The 12,308-nt window shown below is 36.7% G+C and overlaps 1 protein-coding gene across 1 annotated transcript in view; it reads right to left on the reverse strand.

The window, feature by feature from the left end:
- LOC140231154 (cyclic nucleotide-gated channel alpha-3-like) overlaps positions 1-10,696 on the reverse strand; it is a 42,887-nt gene extending 32,191 nt beyond the window's left edge. Inside the window, exons 1-4 of the mRNA XM_072311304.1 lie at positions 10,646-10,696; positions 9,489-9,569; positions 2,264-2,368; positions 408-513 (exon numbers count right to left, since the gene is read on the reverse strand). Of these exons, the coding sequence (XP_072167405.1) occupies positions 408-513; positions 2,264-2,368; positions 9,489-9,569; positions 10,646-10,648 (295 nt within the window). The 5' untranslated portion in view covers positions 10,649-10,696. The remainder of the gene's footprint in view (positions 1-407; positions 514-2,263; positions 2,369-9,488; positions 9,570-10,645) is intronic.
- Between the last annotated feature and the right edge of the window lie 1,612 nt (positions 10,697-12,308).

Here is a 12,308-nt window from a genome sequence, read left to right on the forward strand (position 1 = left end):
AAATAAACTTTGAGTCGAATTGAATTGAATTTCCATTTGTTGATAGTAGGGTTTGATTTATGAAGAAATAAAGTATGTTATGTATATTACATATACTCTCTTAATCGGTCACAAGGAACATGAAATGTGCTTTCAAAGAAGACATGGCACTTACAAGAAAACAAACGCATTTTTGCAGTTTGATATTATTGTGTGGCGAGTTTCGGCAATAAACTGAATAACTATAAGACGATGAGCTTCGCCTAACCGTTTGCATACCAAGTAATACACTGATTGTCTTTGAAAGGTGATCTCTACGTTTTGAAATGACGATATCGAAGCCTTCTGCTTGTTCTGATATTGAAAGGGGAAATTATATTATTTTGCACTTATTCCTTATGCGCAAATACGAGCGTCTCATCTCTTACCTCTTCCAATGCCATAAGCGACACCCCACGGAACCATAGCAATTATGTCTAGGCGAAATGTGACGTTTTGACGATAGTTTGCAGTCAATTTTGAAGGATCCTTCACCTGCAAATTAAAGATAAGCTAATTATATTGTTATCTGCGCAAGCTCTCTCTCTCTCTATCTCTCTCCCCGTAGAACACACACACACACACACACACACACACACACACACACACACACACACATATATATATATATATATATATATATATATATATATATACAGTGAGATATGAGAAAGGAAGGAGAAATTGGTGCGTACTATAGCTTTGACATCATTATTCCTCTCACTGTTCCTCCTTTTCGGAAAAGTGCAAGAGTTGAAAAATTGGTCTCCGCCGGGAATCGGAACCAGGTTTTTGGCATGTAACACCAAACATATATAGGCCTATATATAAATATATGTCTATATATCATATATATATATATATATATATATATATATATATATATATATCTTGCATCTTGGATAAATAGACCTCCCAAACATGTGGAGTTTTAATTATATTATATCCCTCTCTCTCTCTCTCTCTCTCTCTCTCTCTCTCTCTATATATATATATATATATATATATATATATATATATATATATATATATATCATATGTGTATATCCTCCCTAGCTCCTCGTCCAAAAGTCAGGGATTAAGCGTACAGGGCATTAAAACAGGTTCAATGATTATCAGTACATAACGCGATGCCTTCGACCAATGAAAGCAGCTTCCACTGAATCATGCTCCATGTCATACCCGGCGATTGCCCTGAATTATTGTCTATTTATGAGTATAATCCGCTTATAACCTCGTTCTATTGTCGAGGGATTTTGCTCGCTGACGAACACAAATTTCGAGCATCATTGTCAACGCAACATTACCCTCAGATATGAAAATAAAAGATGAGCACTTGCTGAAATTAAGCTCCAATAATGCCTGATTCGTTTCTGAATAGCACCATTCATTGAATACGTACAATAATCTCGATATTCGCTTGATCGGGAAATAGTGTATTTTACTGTCCAGTGCAGCTTAATGTATGCGCTCATTTCAGAGAAATTGAAGGTCTTGACTGAAATGGAATTACGTAAGAAAACTCTGTGCATGTGAATGTTAAGCTGTACTCATCAATCAAACACAAGATGCATCCACCAGTATGTGCAAGTGATGGGCAGGGATATTCAAATTTGATATTTGGCAATGTATGTGTCTGTACGCGTGTGTTTGTTTGAACTCAATGTAGCATGTGTGTCTATGTGTGTCTATGTGTGTATTGTAAATGTGCGTTCTGCGCTCATAGCTCACTGCCAAGTTGATTTTTAGGCAACGAGAAAAATGCATAATATGATGTACATGCATATACCATATAATTTGATAAACAGATAATGAAATAAAAGATGAACAATACAATCGTCTATTGGAGCCAGCAGAAATCTTGACCATCACGCCTGCGATTGGATCACTATCTTATTCAGGCATTATCGCACATAATAAAGAGGGATTACAAGAGCGTAATACCATAGTATAAGTATCAACAACTATTACACGCGTATGTGTATTTCATGTTAAGACTTTTCAATATCCTAATCATTTTCATCCACATTGAGTTCAGACAAAATATACACGATTTGATTTAACTAATATGTGTGAGTGGTTAAATGTCTATTTGAATTTACGAGCACGATAACTTATACTCACGATGCGTTTATCGTTTATTTTTATGACGTCGTGTAATCCGACACTGACGCGTACACCATAACGTTCATCAAAGCTTGCTTGAACTGAATTGAATTGACTGATAACTTATAGTTCAACTTACGAGGAGGCCGTGCTCGAGAAAAGCAACGCGAAAGTTCACCAGGAAATCCACCACGAAGATTGTGTCACACACGAGATCAACTGCGCAGAAGATCTGAGCATTTGTCTGGCGAATTTGTAACAAAGTTGACATTGAAACACTGAGAAAATTCAGGAGAACAATGCATATGAAGTTAACATGCATGGAACATGGTGAAAATGTTGATAATCAAATAAATGTTGAAAATCTGTTATATAAAAGTAAAAAGACAGTCTTGTCTGCTTGGTTTATCTCATAACATTTAATAGGCTAGCTGCCTGTGTCATACGTGTGGTAAAACATGCACGGCAAGACGTCGATCAACATATTGGCATTGTTGTATTCAATACAATATATTCAGCTATATGGCAATGCACTATACTTCACATTTTTTTTTACCTCAAGTGGAGGAAAATATGAACCGTCTGAACATGCATAGCCAATTATTTATAGTGTATAAACTATCTGGAGGGGATGTGTAAACATTTAAGTGAGATAACCAGCTCATGTGAACCAATGTTCCTTGAACCTCTGTTCAATGTCTTTTGAATGTTTATAGCGCCTCTAAATCGCCTTCCTTCAGATATATCGCCGCCGCTTTCAGTTGTTGTTTAGATATTGAGAACGTAGGGAATACGTCTATAGGTTTCATTCTGTCAAATAAGCTGTAACAAAGCCTTATTTCGAGCCCCCTCCCCCCACCCACCGACTGTTAGCAAACCCTACCTTCAGACTTCTATTGGCCCACTTTTGAATGTCCATAGCCTATTTCAAGTCAGTCGCTTTCGAATGGAAAGGTCTCAGTTTTCAACCTTGTACTAGCATGACTAGCTTTCTAGAACGAACAAAACACTTGAAGTGCTATTGTACGACGCTGTGGTTAGTCCTTTTTTCGAGACCAATACCCCCCCCCCCTCCCCGTAGCAAAATGTATGGCTTCAGTCTAAAATGAACCATTTTTTTACCTTGTTGTTTGTCGTTGCTGAGAAGTGGTGCATGGTTTCCTACATCAGATAAGATACACTCGTGGCTATATACTGTGAATGCTAAGACGGATGTTCGGAATCTTAAAATGGTAATGTAGTTTCACCCAAACTGTTTATTTGAAATCAGGTTAACTTACTACGCCATCAAAGCTTGTATATTATTTCACTACGAGAGTAACTCGTCGGTTGACATGAAAGAAAACAGGACGAAATTCTAATATCATCAGATAACAGTTGATGTATCAATACATGTACTGACTACGATGAGGTATTGCTGCGTGTATATTGGAGTAGACCATGGAAGGCGGAATTGTCATGGACGGACAGTATACGGAAAATGCAGTTTGAAATGTAGGTCATTTTACTACATGATATCAAGATCATGAGGATAACAAAGAGGATGAGGCGAGAGCCCGCCGAGAACATGCATACAAAACATTCACTCCCCCAACTTATCACGATGCCTGATCTCATTATTCAGATGAGCCGACATGTCTATTGAGGTAGATTTCTTTCCATATGGGGCCAGCAAGCTTGATTCGGAATTATCGCTGAAAATTTCATGCAGCACCATTCATAGGAGGAGAAAAGCTTTCCACTTTAACGGGGAGGAGACCAAGCGTAAAGTAATGACCGCACAAGAGCGTACTCTTTCTCCCTTTTGACGGCAACAGATTACATGCGATTTGCACAAGGGATAATATTGATACTGTGGCTATGGTTATGTAAATTGATAAAGCTGTTTTAGTTAGTTGGTTTTTTATATATCTTTTCATGCAGTTGGTATGAATGGTGTCACACTGATATCGAATGGAAGTGAAATATATTTCTAACACAATAATTCAACACTATACACGTATTTAACTTTTTTTTTTGCTCTACAAAATGACACCGCCTAATCGTGCTTATGATATACCAAAATCTCTATACACACAAAACGGCATTGTTGGTTTAAAAAAACAACAACTCACAAATATATATATATATTTTTTTTTTCATGAGGATAACATATATATATATAAATATATATATACATATATATATATATATATATAATGATAATAACAATAAATCCGATACTTGCAGAATACGATTATTTGTATGGTTAAGATATGTATTGATTATGTTTATTCGTGTCTTTAAGGGCGGCTGTCTTGTAGATGCACCTACAGCACTGTTTCAGGAATCGGCATATGATATATTAACGATTGCATATGTTTGTTGTTTTTAGGTGATCCGAGTATCCTCTCGGATCACCTATTGTATCTGTACGGATTCTTTCTTCTTTAGGTGATCCGAGTATCCTCTCGGATCACCTTCTGTATCTGTACTGAATCTTTCTTCTTTCTTTGTTTCTTTATTTCTCCTCAAAAGTTGTGCAGAGGTTAGCTCAGAAAGTGCATTGCATCTCAATGTCAAACTTATACCATATGTGTATCATGTCACAAAGACGACAGCGCAAGTAAAATCATAGTGATCAGTCGACCGTGACGTCACTATGACGTCATTATATGAAAACACATTTTCATGCATATCTCATTAATGGAATGGAATATTTCAATGAAATTTACGTCACATATATTTCAAGTCAAGCGAATTCTACTCATATTCTCAAAATTCATTTTTATTCCAAAACGCGCGCGTACGCACGCGTTGAAATATTTGTATGCTCAAATCGAGCTCAAAATTTTTTTGCACACGTTTCAGACCATTTGGAGCATTTTTTGAAAAATTGAAAAAATTGGACGGACGCGTACGCGCGCGCACATATTCGCACGCACAGCTAATATGAAATAGAAATTTTCAATTTTTTCACACGGATCGGATGTTCAAAATGTCAAGGAATATTTCTACCAAGTTTCAAGTCGATCCGATTCAATATGACGTCATACGGGCCTGTTAAATTCAAAATTCCGCGCGTGCGTCAATGGGGATACACAGTGCAACTATGCCAAAAAACCGCCAATTTTAAATCGGATTTTACTCGTCAGGATGGACGGTGACCCCCCATTTTCTTCACATATTCTGAAAGATAATGAGTTGTACATGTCATTTCATGGGCTGGCTATGCTGACAAAATGATCAAAAAATATCAAATTTCTTAATAAAGTAAAAAAAAGTAAATTTTCAAAATGACGTCATCAAATTTGAAGTTTACTCGAGCGTATCTCACTTATCCTTTGCCAATTTTCACCTAAATTTCAATATGTTGTAGCTTATGAAATGTTCTTTCATAACTGTAATTACACAATTTTGATTAGATGACGACATCACCTCGAAAAAATGGATTGAAGGTAACCTTGTCAAATTTGACCAGTTTACGTGTAATCTCTATGGGAGTTCAATTTTTATGGAAATGAAAATCGACATGACTATCTTTATCGAGCACTAGCTCACTTATGCTTCGGTGAATTTCTCTAAGATTTTAATATGATGTAGCAGAGACGTAGGGCTATCGTAAGTGTGCCCTTTGTTTTTTCATACGTTGTCGGGATCACGTGAAAAAACTTGGTTGAAATTAAAGCTTATCTTCGATGTATTGTAATATTTCTTACTTTTTACAACTTTATGTGCAATAACTCAAGAAAAACATACCCTATCACCACCATATTTTGCACATGTTTAGTTCATGTCACAAACATTATTTCATAAAATAACAACTACTTGATCAGACGCCATCTTGGGTATGTAAACTAGGGTCAAAGGTCATAGATGTTTCATCCTGTATCTTGGTGAAGACATGTCTTATCTTTCCCATATTTTGCACACGTAAAGACCATGTTACAGGGATCATTTCATAAAATAACCACTTTTTGCTCAGATGCCATCTTGTCTGTGCAAAGTGGGGTCAAAGGTCACATGTACTTCTTTTTCTATCTTCGCTATGACGTATTATCTCTATGGGAGGGAATTTTTTAGATGTGAAAATTGACATGACTCTCTTTATCGAGCACTATCTTACTTATGCTTCGGTGAATTTCTCTCAGATTTTAATATGTTGTAGCTGAGACTTTGCACTATCAGGACTCGAATCATTGATTAAAAAAAATCGGATCACCTTAATTTGTCAGTGATGACAAATTACAATCTCTAGTCTTCTTCTTCTTCTTCTTCTTCTTTATTTCTTTCTCCTCAAATGTTGTGCAGCGGTTAACTCTAAAAGTCATTCACCTATCACTTCTAAACTGATACCATATATGTATCACGTCATAAGGACGACAGATCTAATGTATCACTGTGATCAGTCAACCATGACGTCACTATGACGTCATTATCTGAAAACACGTTCACATTCGTATCTCATTAATGGAATGGATTTTCTCAATGAAATTTACATATCATATAGTTCAAGTCAAGCTCTATTGATGTATTTCATAAAATTTAGTCACGTTCATAGTAAACGAGCGCGTACGCGCGCGTTGAAATTTTAACATGCTCCAATCGAGCTCAAAATTGTTTTGCACACGTTTCAGGTCATTTGGAGTATTTCAGAAAAAATCGACGGACGCGTACGCGCGCGCGCATATACGCACGCACAGCTCATATGCAATAGAAATTTCCCGTCTTTTCACACGTATCGGATGTCTGAAATGTCAAAGAATGTTTCTACCAAGTTTCAAGTCAATCCGACTCAATATGACGTCATACGGGCCCGTCAAAGTTGAAATTCCGCGCGCGCGTCAATGGCGATATACAGTGCAACAATGCCAAAAAACCGCCAAATTTAAATCCGATTTTACTCGTCAGGATGGACGGTGACCCCCCATTTTCTTTACATATTTTGAAAGCTGATGAGTTGTACATATCATTTCATGGGTTGGCGATACTGAAAAAATGATTAAAAGATATCAAATTTCTTAAAAAAGTAAAAAAAGTAAATTTTCAAAATGACGTCATCAAAATTCAAGTTCACTCGAGCGTATCTCACTTATCCTTTGCCGAGTTTCACCTAACTTTCAGTATGTTGTAGCTTATTTAATGTTCTTTCATATTTATAATTACAAGATTTTGATTGGATGACGTCATCACCTCGTAAAAATGGATTGAAAGTATCCTTGTAAAATTTGACCAGTTTACGTGTTATCTCTATGGGAGAGCAGTTTTTCTGGAAGTGAAAATTGACATGACTATCTTTTTCGAGCACTAGCTCACTTATGCTTCCGTGAATTTTTCCCAGATTTTAATATGCTGTAGCTGAGACTTTGGGCTATCGTAAATGTGCCCTTCGTTTTTTCATACGATGTCGGGATCACGTCAAAAAAGTTACTTGAATTTAAAGTTTATCTTCGATGTATTGAAATATTTCTTTCTTTTTGCAACGTTATGTGCAATAACTCAAGAAAAACATACCCTATCACCACCATAATTTGCACATGTTTAGTTCATGTCACGAACATTATTTCATAAAATAACAACGACTTGATCAGACGCCATCTTGGGTATGTAAATTAGGGTCAAAGGTCATAGATGTTTCATCCTCTATCTTGGTGAATACATGTCCTATCTTTCCCATATTTTGCACACGTAAAGACCATGTTACAGGAATCATTTCATAAAATAACCACTTTTTGCTCAGATGCCATCTTGTCTGTGCAAAGTGGGGTCAAAGGTCATATTTTCTATTTTCGCTATGACGTGTTATCTCTATGGGAGGGAATTTTTTAGATGTGAAAATTGACATGACTCTCTTTATCGAGCACTATCTTACTTATGCTTCGGTGAATTTCTCTCAGATTTTAGTATGTTGTAGCTGAGACTTTGCACTATCACGACTCGAATCATTGATTAAAAAAGAATTCGGATCACCTTAATTTGTCAGTGATGACAAATTACAATCTCTAGTTTTTTTTTTTTTGTTGTTGCTATTGCATTAGCTCATAGAAATGATTGAAGTTAATGTATTATCACCTTTACGAGAAGTGCTTTAGCGGATGGCTTAAACTGAGTCAACAATTTTTCGGGTTAAAAACAAATACAGAAAAGGACAGGGAAACTTTTGCCTACTTGCCTTATGCACGAGATATTGACAATTTCTGTTTTCTCTGTTTGTTATTAAACTTGCTAAATACACCTTCAGAATGTCTCCCTTTGTCCCTTTTTGTTTTGTTTTTGAAAGGGGTGGGAGGTTGTAGGGATGGGAGAGTCTTTTTGCATGCATATTCAAGTGGAGGATTTCAATACGACACACAGGTTTGACGTAACGGCAGTATACGGTGAGTAGGAACAAGTGACCGGGGCATTTAACTTGCTTGCTTCCTAGGAAGGAGGAAGCGTGGGTATTCGGAACGCGTCGCCTTCTATTTACAGTGTAACTTGACACTTTAATTCAACAAAGGTCACAATCGAATTCAGACCCTTTCGCGCGCAATCCATTGATTTGTCATGATGGTTGAAGATTCTGGGGGACTTTTTGCTTCTTCTTATTTTTTTTTTTTTATTCATTGCATTTCGTCTCTCTACGAGGGATGACGCATTGATCATACGAATGCACGCTGCATCCACAACTTGAAATAAGCGTTCGAAGAGCAATCTTGAAAGTACTGGTAAAAGAAAATAGATAAGCTCGTCCTATGGATGAAAACAGAAACTGTCCCCTTCAATTTCATAGTATCGATTTTGTTCGTTGCAACAAATTTATATATATTCAGCTAACAGCGTCCGAAACTCCACATATAGGAAAGAGAGCAAAAAATACTCAACCGTACTTCGATTTTAATTTGTCTATGTCCTGCCATATCTGTAACGTATTTTTGAAAGTCGTTTACAAAGATGTTGACAATGCTGTTATTAAATTGACTTTTAAAGGGGAAAGCTATTGCTTCTCTCTTCTCAACTATTAGTGAAAAAAATAAATAAAAGTTACTCAATGAGATGACTTAGTTCAGACGCAACAGTTCTCTTCAGAATAGGCTAATAAACAGTCGCTTTGCCACATTTCTCCTTTATTTCACGTTTGTTGCCCCTTTCGCTCTTCTTGAGAACAAATCTCGAATCCTTTAATGTAAATTTTCATTGATGGAGAATTCTCAAACACATGATCGGTTAAGAAAAAGATACAATAACAAATGAACTATCACGTGACCACATCTCCTAGCAAGAAGACAGACACAAACAGAACATTGCAATAAACAGAATAAAAGGAGGGGTCAGATGAAACAAGATTTTGGAAGGACATCATTTCAGATTGGTCGAAAATTTGTGATACAACCGTAACATTTTACCTGTCTCGTAAGGTGATGATGAAAAGCGATACGCAGTATGGTCATCCACACGTTATAGGCCACCGCACAAGCAACCAGTGCCTTGAATTGAGAAAAAAAAGACTCGTGGTTATTTGAAAATATATAGGCATAAATTTTTGAGTAAAAGAAACAGCCGTAACGTAGAGGCAGATTTTAGGATCATTCAGTGATACCATGTCTGAACAATGACAGTCAAAGTATAATACTGAGTACATTCCTAACATTATGGCATGATAACAGTGATACCACGATAATGCCATGAAATGAAAAATGAATCATAACGACCTCTTATACTGGCAGCTGAAATCATTCAAACAAATTTTAGAAGTATTCTAAACACTCACGTAATCTAACGTTTGATTTATAGAAAAGGTTTATATAAAATGTAATGAAACATCTGTTTTAGTAAACTGGACGAATTATCGATTTCAATTCTCTAAACTTTATCAGAGAGCTTTGGCAGTGCAAGCTCCAGTCAGTGCTGGACAATTACCTTCTATCAGTGTTTTGTCTTTCAAAGGACAAGCCCACAAGAACAGACAGTACACATACTTTATCGTCATCAGGGAATTACATTGTCAAGACGAATCTTGCAATCCGAAATATACAAATCGGTTTTACGATAATGCATATGGAATCTGCAAGTCAGTCTTTAAGACGTAAGAGATCCCCCGAGGAATAACCCTTCGAGAGCCTCAGGGATTGGGAAATTCTTGCATCTCATTGTGTCTTTCTCTTATATGCGGCAGAAGAAAATAATACACTATCTAAGTCATGAAATTAAAGGGGGATATCACGTTAATGATGCATGAAGTACTATCCCCTCTGCACAACCTCGCGACACTACTCTAGAGATTTGGCTTGCACATTTCACGACCGTGCGAGGGGATACACACGACTAATGGCTGAGTAGGAAACAGAAAGCCATGAGAAAGATGATACCAAATAATGATTTATTGGGAGACCTCTCGCTAGAAGAGCTGTGCGGAATCAGGAAAAAAGATGTCTGTCTGCCACTCCAAGAGAGCACTAATCATCAAAAGTTTTTGCCTTGCTGTATCAAGAGGGCGAGGAGGGGGTATTTTCTTTGAAGGAAACTAATATATTTCATAAAGGAAAACTGTAATTACACTCACCATCCATCGATATATACCCTCTCCCTCAGGATCGATGACAAATTCATTTCTCGCCAGAAATTCCTACATGCGTCACACATTCACACACAAGGGAAAAAAAAAATAGAAGAGAAAGAGTGTGTTTGGTGGTATATGGGGAAAGTGTTTTTACGACGAGCGCAGAAACAAAAGTAGCCATGATATATGTCTATAAATCTTTGATATCACCTCCGTGACTATATGGGCGATTTTCTACCTTCATCCCAGCACTCTGTCTGATTCAGCGGCACCCTTTTTGTAGTCATGGCAACGGATTAGGTGGAGAAGAGACCAAACTCCTGCGCCCTCCCCTGTACGTTTTCTTGCGTGATAATCTTGTAGGTTCTCTGAGTGCAGATACAAAGTAACGTGTTAATTTGCTACTGATCTGTCTTTCTTTTCTCCCTCTTGAACTTTTTATTGTTGCTGTAGTTGCTGTTTTCCTAATGCCTACCTGACTGTTTTCTTCTTTTTTTTTTCAGGGCGGGGAGTAGTCTTTTATCCACTGAAGCTTTTTAGTGACAAGGACGTGACGAGTTGTAATCCGACAACTACTGTATTTTTAAACAGATTTTTATAACAACACAGAACAAACTTTGCATGTTCAAATTGGACTCTGGTAAAATGATGCTTATCGTTGATAATCTTTAGATGTGTACCCAGAGTAAAAATAGTCTGAAAAAAACACAAACAAACAAACAGTTGAAATTAAATTGTTTACCTTAGCATTTAAAGGGATGATATAGTATTGGTTGAGGTCAGGATCCAGCTTCTAACTTTTTGCGAGACACTTGGAAATCACTTTATGAAATGTTAAAGAGCATACAGTTCTAAGAAAAATTTAAAGTTTACTTGATGAAAACTGGTTTTTGAAATGACTGAGATATCCAAAAATAAAGTAAGACAAAATGATCCCAATTAATGCTGGGTCTCATCTTTTCATAGAATTGCTTTGTTTTGGATATCTCAGCTATCTTAAAACCAATTTTCTTCACATAAACTTTGAATTCCTCTTAGAGTTAAATGCTCTTTCATATTTCATAAGAGGTTTCTTATTATCTAAAAAATTATCATCAAAGGAGGTTTAACATAAAGTCCCATCTCAACCAAAAATGTACCACCCCTTTAAAGTAAGACCTCCTAAGTGCTCGAATGCCGAGTTGATATCCCACCCTCTTTTTAATCTGTCGTTTTGTGCAATTGGCGCGTCATTCCTCTTGACCGTGGCATGGCCAGTATTACCATTTTAGAATTTCGAAAATATTACTTACGTTCAAATGTTGTAGTGGAATAAACAAATCAGTAAGGCGAAGAGATTATTAGAACGTCACACACGGAATCACATGGAAATTGCTTAACATAAAGGAAGCTCACTGTACGTAAAATGCTAGTTGGATGTACGTTTCCAGGCAGCACAAATAAGAGGCAAATGCTTATCACAGCCTGCAAATTACCATTGGGAGAACATTTTGTTAACATGTTATCGCTATCTCAATTTCGGTTTTATTTCTTTATTGTATGTAAGTCCTCATGTTGCCATTATGAAGACCTCCTTTCCAAGATCATGCGTCATTTATTCATCTACAACACGATAGAAATGAAGTACGCATCCCGAATTTTTCTGGTCGGATGACGCAAGCGGCAT

Source organism: Diadema setosum, chromosome 1, assembly GCF_964275005.1.
Source record: "Diadema setosum chromosome 1, eeDiaSeto1, whole genome shotgun sequence".
NCBI lineage: Eukaryota > Metazoa > Echinodermata > Echinoidea > Diadematoida > Diadematidae > Diadema > Diadema setosum.